Genomic DNA, 18,968 nt, shown 5'->3' with positions numbered 1-18,968 from the left:
CTGTTCTACATGGAAAGTTCGTGAAAAGTAACTTGAAGGCCTACATTTCACATTATCTGCCTCTAGGCGTCATGAGATGGAGTATTCCGTATGTTTTAAGAATGACATGAATACCATGAAGGTTCATTTTTAACAGAACAGAAGGTGCTTTAATTCACCTATCAGCTTAGCATGTGTGTTTATTATACACACTTTCCTTAAGCCAAGAGCACACTGCAAGACTGAAGCACATCGCATTTGCGCATCGTTTATGATAAAATGTTCCAAACATGGCATGCAGCAATTCCCCGGTTCTGAATGCTAGTCGTGCATTTCTGCGTCTGAATCGGCTCTTTAGATTGATGAAATCGTGCTCGATTACACTGCATGTCTGGATGTACGCCCGGTCATAATGCTCCCCTTCATCATCTGATCATCATTAGATGAATTACTGCTGCCATGATCGCTAGGAAATGTACACAAACTATTTTTAACTCTTTTCAACTCTTTTCTCTTTTAAACAAAATTCCGCCTGCGTTCCATATGCAGTACAAGCTCAAGCGTTGAATTTTGAGAATAATGTTTTATTCTAAAATAAGCTTGTTTTACATTAGAAATGAACTATGCTGGCATTTATAAGAATGACAATGACCAAATTTGCAATACTGTTCAAAAGTTTGGGTTCAGTAAGAAATGTATACTTTTACTCAGCAAGGATGTGTTAAATTGATCAGAAGTGACAGTAAAGGCATTTATAATGTTACAAAAGATTTCTGTTTCAAATAAATGCTGTTCTTTTGAACTTTCCATTTTTTTTAAAGAATCCTGATAAAAATAAGTTTGGTTTCGACAACATTTCAACATTGATAATAACAGTGTTGGGGAAAAGTTACTTTGAAAAGTAATGCATTCAAATATTGCGTTACTCCCTTAAAAAGTAACCAATTGCGTTAGTTACTCTTTTTTAAGTAAGGTGTTACGTTACTTTTACATAACTCTTTCTAACCTGGGCTGGGGGTTTTGGGGGCAAATGTAAAGGCCCTTTCACACCAAAATTGAAATAATAATTAAACTTAAATTATTTAACACTTGCGCCAATAAAATGTTTTAATCGTTTTTGCTTATGGTTTAACTATATCATTGGAGGGCAGCCGCAAGTACATTGGTCAATAAAGTGAGATTAAATGCATTAATATTTGGTTTATTTAACATTTTTTATTATTGGAGGTTAGCGTAGTATTCTGGTTTTGCATTTCACTGACTTAGAGGAATACTGAATCTTTTTTCGTGCAAGTGAGATGAGTAAATGCATGCTCACATTCAGTCTAGAACTAACTTTACTAGTTACTTGAAAAAAGTAATCTGATTACGTAACTCGAGTTACTTGTAATGCATTACTCCCAACACTGGATGATTATCAGAAATGTTTATTGAGCAGCAAATCAGCACATTAGAATGATTTCTGGAGGATCACGTGACACTGAAGACTGGAGTAATGATGCTGAAAATTCAGCTTTGATCACAGGAATAAATTACATTTTACAATATTTTCTCATAGAAAACGATGGAAACTCATTTCTCCTACAGAATATTTAAAAAAAAGGTAATTGCTTTTTAACTCAGAATTGCGTGATATTAACTATAAATACATATATAAAACCTTTTTAGAAACCAGTCATTTAAAATTGTATTTCTCAATACTACTGTTTTACAGTATTTTTGCTCAAACAAATGCAGTCTTGGTGAGCAGAAGAGACTTCTTTCAAAAACATTTAAAGATCTCACCGACCCCAAACTTTTGAGCACTGTAGTGTAACCAGCACAGATCAAACTGGATCGCGGGTGGTTAGTGAATAAGATGCATGTTTTTGCAAACAAAATTGTGCAGTGAATTCACCGGTTTCAATTGCTCAGGTTGTCTTGTAATGTGCCCTTGGCGTTACACACTCGCACAAACACAACCAACCACACAGACAGCTAACCAGTTATCCTGATGCCACATTCAGAAACCTCTACTAGTGAGATTTCAAGAAATACCTCTTTAATTTAAAAACTTTTTCAACACATTGATCAGCATTGTTATTTTTGTTTCACTGCTCAAGTGAGTGTCTTATGGACTGGATCTTTGTCAGGGTGGATGCCATATTTCACTGGATAGACATACAGTCTGAGCTTCATCGCACGCAGCACTATACCGGTTTACCAAATTGTATTTACTTTGAGACATTTCACAATTTTGTTCTATGTTTTTGGGTGTTGACTTATTGTATGCAAAGTGAATGATCTACCAAAGTGATAGATAGACAGACAGACAGACAGACAGACAGACAGACAGACAGACAGACAGATAGACAGACAGACAGACAGACAGATAGATAGATAGATAGATAGATAGATAGATAGATAGATAGATAGATAGATAGATAGATAGATAGATAGATAGATAGATAGATAGATAGATAGATAGATAGATAGATAGATAGATAGATAGATAGATAGATAGATAGATAGATAGATAGATAGAGCTCTATAATCGACAGTCACACGCTTCTACTCCTCTTCTCACAGTTACTGTATTAATCTCATGGTTTATTTTAACTTTTATTTGTATATCACTTGTATCGCTCTCAAAGACACTATAACTACCTGTGAACTCATGGGGGAATCTCACAAAACCGCTCAAGAACACGTCTGGATCATCTTTCACCCGAAATTCAACAGAAATATACAGGAATTTGATTTGGTTTTCTGGAAATGTTGCCAATATTTACGACAGTATTTTCATTCCATCATCTCTCAAAAAATGTACATTCTCAATTATGTAACGTAGAAACTAAAACCAAATAAATAATAAAATATAATATAATACAATACAATACAAAATAAAATAAACATTAACTGAAATTAAAAAATATATATTTATGTAGTTTAACTTGAACTAAAAAAATGAGAGAAAAAAACATTAATAAGAACTATAGGGACAAAACTAATAAAAATTACAAAAACACACAACAAAATTACTTTAACTGAAATTAGAATGTTAAAACTTTTAACTGAAATTAAAATGAAAACTGAAGATATAAAAATAAAGTCTAATTCAAAATAAATATTAATTAAAAACGATCAGTTATAATAAAAGAACACTGGTATTCATACATTTCGATTTTTAATTTCCGCATGATTTCTTCTCTTCTTTTCTATTCTGTTTGATTTTGCGGTTAAATGTGACCAGGACGTGTCGTCGTGAGCTTCGCCCAGTTATACTGAAAACATTTTATTACTATAAGGAAATTACAAAATCATAAATTCCGTTTGTTACTGCCTTTGAATGTAACAGGGATTTTATCAACTGTTTTGTATTGATATTAAGTAATCGATTCATAGAAAACCTCATACAATAGACATTAGTTTAACCTCCTTATGTTTTGTTAGATGACTTGCAGTGTTTTTGCATTTCTGTTTTTGACTCATAGATCATTGATCTAATAGATTATCTACTATTTTTCCCAACATTTGAAAGTTGTCAGATTGGGAAAAGCTTTCTTCATCATGTCATGTTCTTCACAATAATGTTGTCGTGCTAATCTGGGACGTTTTGGTCAGTCTTGAGTAGTTCTCCTCTGAGATCTGAGGAAAGCCAGGTTTTATTGTATGTGTTTGTAGTCTTGAACTGCTCCTCTTGTTTCCCAGCAGCGCAGTGAACTCTTTTCCTTAAGGATAACATCATCTTACCCTTTGGATGCTATGCATCCCTTGCTTTATTTAAGGGAAATTACTGCTATTGTTTGATGTATTTATTGTAGTTTTTTGTGTACATGTTATCATAATTATATTTTTTATTATTTATAAAGTGTATATACCTGGAATTTATTGCTCAGATTTTTATACAGATGATGCATTTAAAGAGAAATACATTTGACCTTTGTGTGCCATGTGCTTCATTTTGTGTTTCGCTTTGCACCAACATTTACATTCCAGTTTCTCTGTGCTTTCCCGTAGAGTTCTGTGTAACTTTTCCTCAGTCGGTGTCAGTTTGACTTCTGTTCTGACCCCTATATAAATAACCCGACTGCGCCATCAAGTGGACAGTCACAGCGGGTTAGGGTTAGAAGCAGGTTTGGGTAAGTTACCCTAAAAAAGTAATGAATTACTAGCTACTAATTACTTCTTCAACAGTGTAATTAGATTACTGCTCTCTCTAAATAGTGCTTTACTTATTACTAATTCATTACTAAATTCAATATCAACCTCGACAAGTTGACAACTAACAATGTAAGACACTTCCATTGGGACAAACACACAGAGTTTGAATTTGAGAAGGAATATAAAAATTAAAAAACAAGAAGCAAGGGTGAGAACTAACAGGTAGCCAATATAGACATCAAAGAAAAACATAGCCTACTAAAATAATACATATTTTGACAAAGAGAAACATAAAGTTTCAGACTTTCTATTATGTTTTTTGAGGCATTTCACGCTCTGAAACATTGTAACAAACTCACATAGAATATATATTAGGGGGTTTACATTTTTGGTTTACAAGTATGGATATAAAAACAAAATGTACAACATCAGAGAAGGGTGACTTTACATCACACTTAAAAAAGATGACATCTTGTTGGATTATAGGAGGAATTGACTATAAAAATGTAGAAGTAACCTCATAGTAAAAGATAAAGTGTTTCAGGAAAAGAAGAACAAAATCCACAAGGATCCACCTCGAAATGAAATTGTTTCTGTATAAAGTCACTTACTGGGTAAATCTTAAACATCATTTTGTAAAGAGTCTCCTTGACCTTTGGAGCAACTGGGTGTGCCATATAACAGGGAACGCCTCTTCCCTTACTGAGGGATACAACCTACAGTGCATAAACCTACATATTATTTTTTTAATTAACAAACAAACCTTAATATTGAGTAAAATACAGTCACCAAGACATTATAACTCTCTATATTACTTACCCTGATAAGTAATGACAACTATTGTTCATATAAATATAAAACGTTTGCATTTATATTATATCTATTTATTTAAATGAACTGTTTATATTAATATACATTTTATATTTGTATGTATCATATCATATCATTATTGACGATATTTTCGTTCTCTTACTGTTAGCACCGGTTAGCACTTAGCAGCATTTATTTTCGAAACGGATGTCGAAGTTTGTTCCTTCGCGTTTGCCGTAGATTTGTGTGAGCTACGCGCGGGACTCTCAAATGCTGCTGTTAGTGTTTAACAACAACAACGAGTTTATTTTCTGTTTTAATTCATGTGGATTAATATGTCACGGTTAATATGTTGTTAAATACAATATTCGTTGTAGTTTAAATCGACAGTGTTGGTTTGGAAATTTCGTTAAACGGATCAGTTGTTTATTTAGTGCATGAGGCGCAGCGCCTCAGGAAATAAATACTAGATAAAAGAAAATGCTTATTTATTTGATTGTATTTATTTAAGTTGGAATAAATTCCTGATCCAGAATGGTAGGTTGCGATATTAATCTTTTAACTTGATGTCGATTCATGAATGTCTAGATACCTTTGGTCTTTATACATATTTAGTGTATGTTCTGTTTGTTGTTATTGAATCGTGTTCTGGTAATTCAGTAAAATCTACCTCAATTTTTAATAACCTTAGAGGAGAAGTCTAGCACCCAGTCAGGTGGCCAAACGGAAGCAAGGGCCGGATTCAGATGATGAGGAGGACTGGGAGCCTGACATCGTGAGTTGGACACAATTAAAGCTCTTGATTGAGTGATCATCAGTGAGGATGTGATTGACACAGACACACACAGAATTATAAATTGTTCATAGAATTATACATTGTTCTAAAATGTTGATTGTTATAGGTACCCTTTTTAATGCATGTATATGTACGTTTATATTGTCATATTTTAATTAGGGCTGTCAAAGGATTAATCTCGATTAATCGCATCCAAAATAAAAGTTTGTGTTTACATAATATATGTGTGTGTACTCTGTTAATTATTATTTATATATAAATACACACACAAGCATGTATGTATTTAAGAAAAAATATTATTTTTATATATAAAACATTTATATTTATATATATTATAGATTATATAAATGTATATACAGAATATACATGCAAATATTTCTTAAATATATACATGAGTGTTATATATGTTATATAAACACAAACTTTTATTTTGGATGCGATTAATCGCGATTAATCTTTTGACAGCCCTAATTTTAATACAATATTCTAAACTATAGCGAATAAACTGTGATAATGTGAGAAAATGTTGAAGGTGTCTGAATACATTTTGGTCTGACGTGATGTGTATATATGTGTGTGTTTTAGATTCACTGTAAACATGTCAAATGCTTTGGCAATACATTGTAACAATTGTCATGCCTATAAGCACCCTTTTAATTGAATTGACTGTTGTCACTCCTACAGGCATCACAGAGTAAGAGAGACTGTCGAGAAAACTACATCTCTCCCTTCAGGAAAGCCCTGACGCCGCTCACCAACAGGCCCGTCTGCACCGATGGCAATGAGCATGTGAGTTGTTTACATTTTTTTAATAAAATCCAGAGAGGTACATTCATTTAAAGGGGACCTAATATGCAAAAATCACTTTTACATGGTGTTTGAACATAAATGTTTGTCAGTAGTGCAGTGGCGTAGGCAGAATTTTATTTTTGGTCGGGCCTGGGCAAAAGTGAGCGAGCATTTTCTGGCGGAGGGGTCAAAATAAACCAAAACTGTAGCTACAACCTGTCCACATTCAAAACACAAGCAGCGGTTACAACAAACTTTAGACACTTTATTTCCACTTTTCGAATATTTTCTTAATTTTTAATTGAAAATAAACGCCTTTCCGATCTGATATGTGATGGGAAATGGAAGTACAACGAGTTCGGCAAAAGGCGGATTCAAACCTCAGGTCAAATTGCGTCAAAACTTAGTGCCACGCACCTTACTTCTTCACCATCACGACTGACAGACACTGATGGCGTGTTTGTGGCTTTTCAGAATTAACCTGCGCTTACAATTGAAAAGTCTTTACGTTACTTGTAGCCTAACAGGACAGTTATTGTAATGTTGGCTACACACAAATTAATGTTAAAGGGGGGGGGAAACACTCAGTTTCAGTCAGTCTCATGTCAATCTTGAGTACCTATAGAGTAGCATTGCATCCTGCATATCTCCGAAAAGTCTTTATTTTTATTATAATTATAAAAGGAAGATGCGCTCTTCCGAGTCTTTCCGGAAAAAGCCGTGCGGCTGGGGGCGTATCGTGTGGGCGGAGCTAAAGAATGTCGAGCGCGCGCCGCTGTTACTGTGTTGAGTGAGTCTGAAAGCTGCGTCATCCCTAAAAGCGGGAAAACTTTATTCAACATAAAATTGGCTTTTAATCAGATACAGCCATACATCTATGATCCGGAATCAGACCCAGAGGCTGAAGTTGAACAGGAGCAGCAGCAAAAACGACTAGAGCAGGACATCTCTATGTGGTATAAGTTACACTAACTATATAATATGCTTAGCGGCTTGTGTTATTTACACATTTATACTTTAATTATATCGTGTGTGTGTGTGTGTGTGTGTGTGTGTGTGTTTACGCGTGGTTTGTGTAGACATGATTTGTAGTAAGCGGACTGGTTTTGCGCGTCAGGCTAGTGTTTACATAGAAAGAAATGGAATAGTAGCGCATTTGAATGAAGAACCGCGCTTATTTAGTTCAACATATTTCCCCACTCTTTGTGTATTGTTGTTTGGAGTGCTTTTACAATACACAAACATACACATATAGTGGCCAGCTAAACAAATGTACACACTATACATCGCATGCTCCATTGATCAATACGTGGTCATGTTTGGGCTAACTGTTACTTGATGGGCATAGGCAAAAACAGACATTCGAAGCAGTCTTACTCACTGCCTGCGGTTCCAACGTTGGGACCTTTATCGTTGGGACCGCTCCATCCTTCAGTATTAGGCGATTTGAAAATCCGGAAAAGCAAATTCCATCCACTTTTGCCTTAACGTGGGGTTATTTGGCTACGAGCCAGCGCTTTGATGGGCGTAGCCTATTGCTTTCACGCGCTCTCTCTCTCTCTCTCGCGCGCACGCTCTTCCGGTAGAATTGTCCGTACGGCCCATACAAGGAAATTCCGCCCTGTTGACGTCAAGCGGACCCATGATCGAAAAAAACTTTCCGAAACTTATGACTAACAGGAAGTACTAATTTTGGCAAAGAAATACTCCCATCAAACGTCCACCTTAGCTTTTGAAACTGTGTCCATGTTTAGCATGGGAATCCAAGTCTTTAACAGTGCAAAAAGATCAGTATGCATGAAACAGCATTTCACCCCCCCTTTAATGTTAAAGACCAAGGCTAGCAAACGTCTCCTATAAACTGCATGTTGAAATTAGACTAGCACTTAACCATGAACACAAAAGCCACACCACACAGATGGCTTTTAATTGGTTTATTTTGTTAGCAAACATGTAACTATTATTAAGTTCTTCCCATCGAACCATCGAAAAGATTTCATGAGGTTAACCTATACCCTACTTGTGGTCAGTCTGCACAAATACCGATGAACATGCTTGTTTGCTTTGTGTCCCTTCTAAATAAAGTTTACAAGACAAAGCATTCAATCTACGTCAGAGCGTCCACAAATCTTTCTACAGAGTTGTTGGCAGGATTTTGCGAATTTTGACGCTCAGTTTTAGAGCAGCGCTGCAGAAAACGATGTCATCGTCCAGCTCAAGTTTTGTTCTCATTCAATAGTGTCAGTGCGGTCAAAAAGGATAATTTATATTTTATAAATGTGCATTATTCATTTACAAGGCTGTTGGTAAATTCTTGAACATACACAAGGGAGGTAACATTTAGATATGAGCTATTACTTTAATTAACTGATTATTTTCTTCTTTTTTCACAGGAAGTCTTCATTCGCAAGATCTTATCTAAGCCGTTTAAAGTTCCCATTCAAAATTATACAGGTCAGTCTGTACTCAGAGCTCATTTACATATTTTTTATGAAGTAATTAGTGTGATAATGAAGGAGTTGTAGAGGTTCAGAGGGTCTTGTGTTGCTCCGATCAGGCTCGTTGGGTCTGCGGGCTCTGGGACTGAAGCGGGCCGGTGTGAGGAAGGCCCTGCATGACCCGGATGAAGATGGAGCTCTGGTTCTGTATGAGCCGCCTGCCATCAGCGCTCATGAGCTCATCAAAGCAGAAAAGTCAGTCATATCTGTTGATTATCCGATGGGTCTTATATTGCAGCTCCTCACCAATGACACAATTGACTTTGTGATTTATTCTTTTGCAGGGAGAAGTTACCAGTGCATGTGGTTGTAGATCCAGTGCTCACTAAAGTGCTTCGGCCCCATCAACGAGAGGTATGATCTTGCCATATAGAGGAATCAGGGGTGTAGAGAGTGGATTATCCCACAATAACGTCCGAAATGATGGATATTTTCACTATAATTATAACCCTTTTTTGGGAAAGACCTTTCAGGTAATCTACACAATTTTCTTCCGTAGGGTGTAAAGTTCCTGTGGGACTGTGTGACAGGAAGGCGGATTGAAAACTCGTACGGCTGTATTATGGCGGATGAGATGGGGCTGGGCAAGACGCTGCAGTGCATCACTCTCATGTGGACTTTACTGAAACAGAGTCCTGATTTCAAACCTGAGATCGACAAGGCCATTGTGGTGTCCCCTTCCAGCCTCGTGCGAAACTGGTACAATGAAGTGGGCAAATGGCTCGGTGGACGCTTGCAGCCTGTCGCTATTGATGGCGGCTCCAAAGAAGAGATAGATCGCAAACTTGGTATTCTTCTTCTTGTTCTTTTGTTACAACAGGAGTTATTTATAGGCTTCAAGATAATTTCACTTGGGGATGCAAAACTGATAAAGAAGACTTTCCAGAGAATATATCTTGATTTTATTGTTTCTCTTAAAACTGGGACACACCAAGCCAACTGTTGGCCAATGGGCAATGTCGGGCCGTTTTTTTTTGTGTTGGTCAGCTTAGTTTTTCTGGTGTGTTCCTCACCGGCTCTAGTCGGACACTATCAGGGTTTTTTGGGCCGATTCAGCATGTTGAATTGGCGTTGGGCCGTCTGTGAGAGAGAGAACTCTGATTGGATGTTCAGCTTAGCAAACGAGTCTATAGAAGAATAAAAGCAAAAGTGATGAAAGCGAGCAAAGAAGTCAAGATGGCATGTTATCATTTTAAATAATCTTACCTGAGCATTCGAATGCACAAATATTTTCATAACATGAGCTGAGTGGAATGAAGGAAGTGACCAGCGTGATTGATATTCAAAATGTTAGCAAGCGCTGCTTTGTTTACGGTTTGTGTATCTGCAGTCCTAGTTTCAGTTTCCCTTTTTGAATGACAAAAATAGACTATTGATTAGGGATGTAACAATATCAAAATCTCACAGTACGATAAGAACTCGGTATAAAGTCCACGGTGCAATATTTATTTAAAAAAAGACAAATGAAGACTTGAGGAAAAAAGTGGCACAAGTGTTAATTAAACAATAGATTTAGGTCCGATACGCATCACGATATTTTAAACAAAATTTTAGAATTTGACTGGTAAAATCAGACATTTGGCCCACTGCATTATTATACATTATATTTAACATTTAAATAGACGTTTAATCTAGTACTTTTACTGAAACTCTGTAAACTTTTTTTTCTAATGCAGTACACTCGCGCTTTCACTGCAAGCATTCGTTGAATCTCTTTTACACAGACAAGCCACCTGCGCAGATTAATGCACGTACATAAGAATAAACATCTAAAATGCTTTTAATCATCATTCTACCAAAACTAAAAACGCAATAATTCTGCCTTCACTTCGAGGAGTGCCGCTTTAAATTATTTTAGCGCTTTCACTTTGAGGAGAGCTACTTCAGTGCATATGCGCTGTGCAAATGACAGTTCTAATCACAAGAAAGCGTGTCAAAATGACTATTCCCATTCTCAAACTGTAAATGGTTAGTTCATGCAAAAATTTAAATTCTCTCTTCATTTACTCCGTCTCATGTTGTTTTCGCATGTCACACAATCGTTTAAATGTCCGTGTTTACTACAGTATGTGCGTCGTTGTAAATCTGTTCATCATATAAAACCATCATGTCTCTTCAGAAGACTTGGATTAGGCCGCTCGATTGATTATTTTTACCATGCCTTATGACATTTTTTTTAGATCTTTTAAGTTTTAGGGGAATTGACTTTAATTGGAGGGACCGAAATCTCTCATAAAAAATATCTTAATTTGTATTTGAAAGGTCAATGAAAATCTCATAGGTTTGAAACAACATGAGGGTGAGTGAGTAGATGACAGAATTTAAATGTTTTGGTGATTTATACTTTATAAATACATCAAGCTGAGTCTTGGATAAAACTAACTCTGAATCGCGAGTCATATCGTTTAAATAAACGATATATATTGTCACATTTTTATATCGCGATATCTCTATATACAATGTATCGTTACAACCCTACTATTAATACCTGCTGATACAGACAGATATTTACTTACATGCAGGCATAGAAGGCACATGCTAGTTGACATTCACCTTTAGTCCTTTTTAGAGGTCGACCGATAGTGGATTTTACCGATACCGATAACTAGGTTGGACCACACTTGCCGATAACCGATTAATCGACCAATAGTTTTTAAAATGGATACTTGACAAAAAAACATAAGTAAAACAGTGCTGAACTTTATAAAAATAAATAAAAAAAAACTGTACTGATCCATGAAAATGTGCTAAATTAAAAACCTAAATATGAATATTAAAATGAGAAGTTCTAACAGAACAAATTCTTCAGAAAATAATTTAAACATTAAAATATTACCGGTCAAATTTGTTTCTTTACCTATAACCTAGAAACATGCATGTACATTTCATAGGTAACGCTAAGCAAGCAAGGATGTATTAGCTCACATGAACTATATGCATTATGCAATATACATTGAATATTGTATGTATTAATATGAGCAATACAATTGTACCTTGATCATTCATGTTAGTTCATAGTGCATTAACCAAGGTAAACAGATACAAATAAAAATTCAAACTCAATTTAGTTTGAAATTAACATACTAACGATGAACAATACTTCCACAGCATTTATTTAATGTTACCATTTCATATCCAAACAATCAGCTTTTTTAGAAGGAGATTATCTAATAATAAAAAAGTGAATGCGTTTCTGCTTTGTTTATATTTCTGTCGGCAGTATGACGATACAGTTTGCTTTCTCACATCACAAATTTTATATATGCAACATTTAGGTCGGACTTGTGTGTGTTATCACATTGATTTAACTGCTTGAGGTACTGCTATTAGCGTCCTCTCAGCCTCGTTGACAAACATACACACTGCTGTTATTTACTTGTTAAATGCAGCATCTTGTCAAAAAATGTATTACTTTATAATGATTTGGCAACAAGTACTGTAGTTTACCGTTTCGCTGTCGTGTTTTAAATGTGCATATGATGTGCCAGCGCTCTCCGTGCAGCGAGCATGAAGCCTCACGTGTGAATGTAAACACAAGGCGTCAGTGATAGTTTTTATTTCGCGTCTAGCGGCCGCTCTCGTGCTATATAAATGGCTAACAGACCCTTCTCAAAGCTCTTGCACTGTGTAATGACAGCGCATCCATCTCAGCCGCTTCAGCAACGGACGCAACCGGAAAAACTATCGGTGTGGATTTTTGCCGATAACCGATTGTTTCACCAATCAGCTATCGGTGCCGATTAAAAAACCGATGAATCGGTCGACCTCTAGTGCTTTTGGTGTGTTCAAGCGCAGGTTTTTGGCTGAGACGCAGCTGACGAGAGGCGACATCACAGTCAGCTTTTGTTGCAGCTAGTTTTTTGATGTTGGCTTGATGTGTCCCAGGCTTTACCCCGTTGTTTTATTATTTTATGCATAAGCCTCACTAAAATGTTAAATTTGCACTTAAAACAAGAAAAAACATATATTTGCCAGTAAAGGTGTGTGTGTGTGTGTGTGTGTGTGTGTGTGTGTGTGTGTGTGTGTGTGTGTGTGTGTGTGTGTGTGTGTGTGTGTGTGTGTGTGTGTGTGTGTGTGTGTGTGTGTGTGTGTGTGTGTGTGTGTGTGTGTGTGTGTGTGTGTGTGTGTGTGTGTGTTTATATTTATAATGTATATTAAATTATATGTATATAATATATTTTAAATAATATGTATGTGTGTTAAATAAATGTTTAATTTTAGTAATTGTCTGGTCACTATACTTCATCTTCTGTTTTGAATTTTGTCATTCAGCTTCACTACATGTTCAGGTCATGTGTTCTTTCAGAGAACTTCATCTCGCAGCATGGCATGAGAGTGCCAACTCCAATTTTGATAATATCCTATGAAACATTCCGCCTCCACACTGACGTCCTGCACAAAGGCAGAGTTGGACTGGTTATCTGTGATGAGGTAAGTGAACAATAATAAGTACATAATAATAATAAAACGATTCATAGAAAGCCTGCAACTTTAAAATAGTTATTTTCAGACCTGGAAAAGTAAGAGAAATGTATAACATTGGAAATTTCTCAAGTGAATACCATTTTAAAACATAATACATTGATTCAGCAAAGATGCACTAAATTGAGCAAAAGTGCAAGTAAAGACATTTATAATGTTAGTTACAAAAGGTTCTATTTAAATTTTCAAATAAATGCTGTAGAATCTTGAAAAAAAGGTTGTGGAGAGATTCACAGAAAGCATTTATTTTATTGTATTACTGTTTTACTGTATTTTTGTTCAGATAAATGCAGCTTTGAGAATAAAGCCTGTTCACACCAAGGGCAATAAATATAAGTTTAAAGATATCCATACCACAACTATAACTATAATGGCACAGAGTAACAATGTCATTGGGATCGCTTTCAGAACAATATTTTACTGATGAACCATAGAAACATTGGCAGCCAATCAGAATGCACCCTGCTGTAACAAACTCGAGCATTTAAAGTGGCTGGCAATAAAATTGCAGCACTTCTAATTAACAGAAAGCACCAGTGTGGATGCTAAAATAATTGTCTTTAAAGTTATAAATCTTAGTTAAACAGTCTTTGAGACTTTTTTTTTAAAATAAAAAAGTCTTGCTGACCCCAAACTTTTGGAACGGTAGTGTATCTTGGGTTTCCATTCCGTATGTCCGTATCTGTTGTTTGTTTAGGGTCACAGGCTGAAAAACTCGGACAATCAGACGTACCAGGCGCTGAACTCTATGAACGCCCAGAGGAGAGTGCTGATATCTGGAACACCCATTCAGAACGACTTGCTGGAATATTTCAGTTTGGTGCACTTTGTAAACGCTGGTATCCTTGGTAAGAGACTTTTGATCATTCCAGTTGTACATGACCCTGTGGAGAACTTCACTGAAGCGCACGCTATGAATGTTGATTTGGTAATCATTCGTCCATCTGTCTCTTCTCTTAGGCACAGCTCAGGAGTTTAAGAAACGATTTGAGATTCCAATCCTAAAGGGTCGTGACGCTGACGCCAGTGATAAAGACAGGACTGCCGGAGAGGAGAAACTCAAGGAACTCATCAGCATTGTAAACAGGTGAGCATGAGAGAACAATTGTCACTTTTTGAAAATCTCACTATTCAAATCATTTCAATTAAACACTGTGTTTGTTTTGCTAAGGTGTTTGATTCGAAGAACCTCAGATATTCTTTCCAAGTATCTGCCTGTGAAGATTGAACAAGTTGTCTGCTGCAAGTAAGAGATCAGTTGATGTTCATATTCCCTACTTTCAATAACCTCATGTATGTGTGCCTTCATTATCACTTGAGCAGTAAATTAGATGAAATGGCTTTATTTGAATGTGACTTATCATTTGGCCTTAAAGGAAGCATTAATGAACAATATGTGTGTTTTTGTCAGTCTGACTCCTCTCCAGAAAGAGCTGTACAAGTTATTCCTGAAGCAGTCCAAACCTGTAGAGAGTCTGCAGACTGGCAAGATCACAGTGTCTTCTCTGTCGTCCATCACCTCGCTTAAGAAGCTCTGCAACCGTGAGTGTGGACCTCTTTACCTTTGACCTCTTCATCAACATAATCAACCATTTTTTTTTCTGCTAAAGTTATTGTTACATGAAAACTGCAACAAAACAAAAAAATGTTTCTCTCTCTGTGTTAGATCCTGCCTTGATTTATGAGAAGTGTCTGGCAGGAGAAGAGGGCTTTGATGGAGCAATGGACATCTTCCCACATAATTATTCAACTAAAGCAGTGGAACCTCAGCTCTCAGGTCAGTTCTGACAAACTAAAAAGGTATAATTCAAATTAATGCTGTTTTTTTTTTTTTTTTTTTTTTTTTTTTTTTTTTAAGAATCCTGAAAAAAGTTTCAACAAAAATATGAAGCAGCACAACTGTTTACAACATTGATAATAATAATGATGATAAATGTTTCTTGAGCAGCAAATCATCATATTAGAATGATTTCTGAAGGATCTTGTGACACTGAAGACTGGTGCTGAAATAAATTAAATTTTACAATATATTCAAATGGATTTTTACTGTTGTTACTGTGTTTTTGATCAAATAAATGCAACATTGGTTAGCAGAAGAGACTTCAAACAATGTTACCGACCATAAACGTTGTCAGGAATGCATTTTTGAAATTAGTTGACAGTATTTGTGCTCAGCAACTAATTTTCAGTGGCATTTTTTTACTTTCATGACTGCATTTTCCTGAACCACAAAAAATCAAATCCATTTTATGTGTAACACTTCAATTTAATCTATTTTTGAAGAAATCTGGTAGCCTGACAAGCCAGACCCACATCAAAATGTTGGGTCTGGAAACTCACCATTGACAGGGCTCAATCCGAGGGGCGGGATAAACAGTTGTCCTTCAAATTCCCTCTGCACGCAATTGGACAGCGCCATGAGCACCACAACCAACCAGAGCGAAGAAGGAGGCGAAGCCGAGCTAACGTTAGTTGATAGACTTTCGCCGTATCCGGTAGATAAAACTTCGAACATATTTTCTTTTCTTAAGAATGACTTCAGTGCCGTTCTTTGTGCTTTTCTCAAAGAAAAGCTGAACTCCAAGTCTTCCAGAGTCGCGGCCAAAGCCGATTCAAAAGACCGCTGTTCGTCAGCTTTGTTTACGAGTAGCACGCAGAACCTCCGCAACTCTGCCGTGACGTGCTGTCATTATGTTAAGACAGCCCACCGACTCTACACACGCTGTGATTGGCCTGACCAGAGTTTGGTTTTTCCGGCTCTCAGGTCTACCGAGAGCTAGACTAACACTCGCGGCAAAATAAATGTTCTGCCGCTAGGGTGCGTCTAGATTTCTAGGCTAGAAATCTGGACCTATATGATTACATCAACATCAAATAAGAAATGATAAAACATGGTACAAGCCTTACATTTTTAATTGGCCAAAACCCATAATGTGTGGCATTTAAGCCCAGTTTCATTAATGTCTATATAACTGCCTTGTTTTCAGGGAAGATGCTGGTACTGGACTATATCCTGGCGATGACCAGAACAACAACGAGTGACAAAGTGGTTCTGGTCTCTAACTACACACAGACTTTGGACCTTTTTGAAAAGCTGTGTCGAACCCGAAGGTGAGGGATTAAGATAATATAAATCTAACATCAGTGTAGAGCGCAAGTGGCCTTGATCTGGAAGTATTTATCCCATCTACCTCCCTATATGAGGTTCACAAAATGTTATATACGATATTTAGCCATGAAACAAAGTATTACCATTCAGCCTTATGATGGTTTAATAATTTTTTCTTCATGAATAGATACCTTTACGTCAGACTGGACGGGACAATGTCCATCAAGAAGAGAGCAAAGGTTGTGGAGAGATTCAACAGCCCATCTGTAAGTCTGTTTCCTTTCATACTCTGGGCCCTATCATACACCTGAAGCAATTCGGCGGCAGGCGCGACGCAAGTTTTTTTTTTTTGTTGTTGCTAGTTTCAGCCCTACGCAGTTATCATTTTCACGTCCTGCGCCACGTTGTTTAAATGGCAAATTAATTTGCACCCATGGGCGTGCTGGTCTGAAAACGAGATCTGTTCAGGCACATTGTTGGTGCGCTGCTATTTTGAGGCAACTGAAAAGGACTGTGCCATTGACCAACAAAAACCTGTTCTAAAGTCAGTATTTTTGTGTTATTTAAAGAGCACGTTAGTAATATGCGCCTATAGGTGGGTTCACAACGCACATATACTCTGCTTACTACACACACACACACAGCAGCACACAAACATTTTTAAATATTAAAAATAAAAGGATTCCTCTTTGGAGAAGCGTTCAGTCTGTCCGCTTACAAATTCCACTGTGTAAATAGATTGGTTTATTGCACGTTACGTCAAAAACACACCCAGGACTTAAGAGAATAGGTACAACCCTTTTGGACCATGCACCTGGCGCGCCGACCATTTTTCCCGTCATTTAAACTACCAAAAGTGGATTCTAAGTGCACCTACACCCGCTCTTTAGACCATGCGCTTGGATAGGGGCCCTCTGTGTTCAATCTGTCATATGAAATCTTATTAGTGTTATTTTAGTACTGTTTGTATATTATTATAGGTTTTAAATTTTGGAATTCCCTCTTCTTTTTATATATTCAGTTTTCATTTTATTTGCTTTTATCTTTTTTAGGTTTCTTTTTTTATTTCAGCTTAAGTTTTAGATTTTAGGTCAATTTAAAATTTCAGGTATACATTTTAGTCCTTCTGCTTAAAATAGAAATGTTTCTTTGTGAGCTAGCTGAAATAAACTATAAATATTAGGTGAAAAGCAAACTTATTTCAAATTTAGCACTTTAATTCCTCTCTTTCAGAATCCAGAGTTCATCTTCATGCTGAGCAGTAAAGCTGGAGGCTGTGGGCTAAATCTGATTGGTGCAAATCGCCTGGTGATGTTCGACCCTGACTGGAATCCAGCCAATGACGAGCAGGCGATGGCCAGAGTGTGGCGAGATGGACAGAAGAAGACCTGCTACATCTACAGACTGCTGTCGGTGTGTTGGGAGAGAGATTTTCCAAATGAAATGTCTAAAGATGTCTCTTATTGTACAAGATGCTCATTTAAAAGTGGATCATGAGTCAGCTCGTTTCTTTTCCCCTCTCTGTTAGACGGGAACGATAGAGGAAAAGATCTTGCAGAGACAGGCTCATAAGAAAGCTTTGAGTAGCTGTGTAGTGGATGAGGAACAGGATGTGGAAAGACATTTCTCTCTTGGAGAGCTACGAGAACTCTTCTCACTCAACGAGAAAACAGTCAGCGACACACATGACAGGTAAAAATGCTTTAAAGGTGACTTAAGATTTTTTTTTTTATGATAAAATAGATTGTCTTAAGCCAGTTAATTGTTCATTAGCATGCCATTCATGGCTTTATCTCCCCCAAACGTGTAAATATTGAGCACCATCAAAACAGGGGCCCAATCCCATTTCTACCCCTTAACCTCTCCCTTTCCCCTACCCCTTCGTTTTGTGCGTTCACGTGAAGGGGTAGGGGTGTCTTGATTCTCTTTTGGCTGGAGTGGGAGGGGTAAGGGCAAGGGCCAGATAACCCTTCGAACAAAGATTTTTCGGGACCACACTTCGAACTAAGGGGTATGAGGAATTTCCCTGCATACACTGATTACCGTACTACTAGAATGCGTGTAGTGATGGTGAAGGGGTATAAAAACTGGGAATAGAATTGGGATTGGGCCTGAGAGCGGTCTGCTCCGATCTGTCAATCACTCTCTAGCTCAACCTATAGTGAGTTTGGGGCATGGCTTCTGTAGTTTAACCGATGTGGGACCATGACTGACGAGTAACATTCAGCTTCGGTTACTGAAGTGCAGGACAAAATTTGCTGCATTTAGACCTTCAAAGATTAAACAGATCATGATCACGTCAAAGTGAACAGGCCATTGTGGTGCTACGCACTGCAATGAACGTATCAATATCATACAGCTG

The 18,968-nt window shown here is 37.0% G+C and overlaps 1 protein-coding gene across 1 annotated transcript in view; it reads left to right on the top strand.

The window, feature by feature from the left end:
- The first annotated feature begins 5,153 nt into the window (after positions 1-5,153).
- The window catches only part of rad54l (RAD54 like), a 17,617-nt gene continuing 3,802 nt past the window's right edge, over positions 5,154-18,968 (top strand). Inside the window, exons 1-17 of the mRNA XM_079841129.1 lie at positions 5,154-5,469; positions 5,624-5,707; positions 6,413-6,517; positions 8,911-8,971; positions 9,075-9,210; positions 9,300-9,369; positions 9,515-9,803; positions 13,322-13,446; positions 14,195-14,345; positions 14,458-14,584; positions 14,669-14,743; positions 14,909-15,039; positions 15,164-15,274; positions 16,485-16,608; positions 16,794-16,872; positions 17,840-18,019; positions 18,135-18,298. Of these exons, the coding sequence (XP_079697255.1) occupies positions 5,467-5,469; positions 5,624-5,707; positions 6,413-6,517; positions 8,911-8,971; positions 9,075-9,210; positions 9,300-9,369; positions 9,515-9,803; positions 13,322-13,446; positions 14,195-14,345; positions 14,458-14,584; positions 14,669-14,743; positions 14,909-15,039; positions 15,164-15,274; positions 16,485-16,608; positions 16,794-16,872; positions 17,840-18,019; positions 18,135-18,298 (2,015 nt within the window). The 5' untranslated portion in view covers positions 5,154-5,466. The remainder of the gene's footprint in view (positions 5,470-5,623; positions 5,708-6,412; positions 6,518-8,910; positions 8,972-9,074; positions 9,211-9,299; positions 9,370-9,514; positions 9,804-13,321; positions 13,447-14,194; positions 14,346-14,457; positions 14,585-14,668; positions 14,744-14,908; positions 15,040-15,163; positions 15,275-16,484; positions 16,609-16,793; positions 16,873-17,839; positions 18,020-18,134; positions 18,299-18,968) is intronic.

This window comes from Gobio gobio (genome assembly GCF_949357685.1).
Source record: "Gobio gobio genome assembly, chromosome: 17".
In the NCBI taxonomy this organism is placed as follows: domain Eukaryota; kingdom Metazoa; phylum Chordata; class Actinopteri; order Cypriniformes; family Gobionidae; genus Gobio; species Gobio gobio.
Note: the sequence above shows the minus strand (reverse complement) of the source record. Positions and strands in the feature narration are given on the sequence as shown.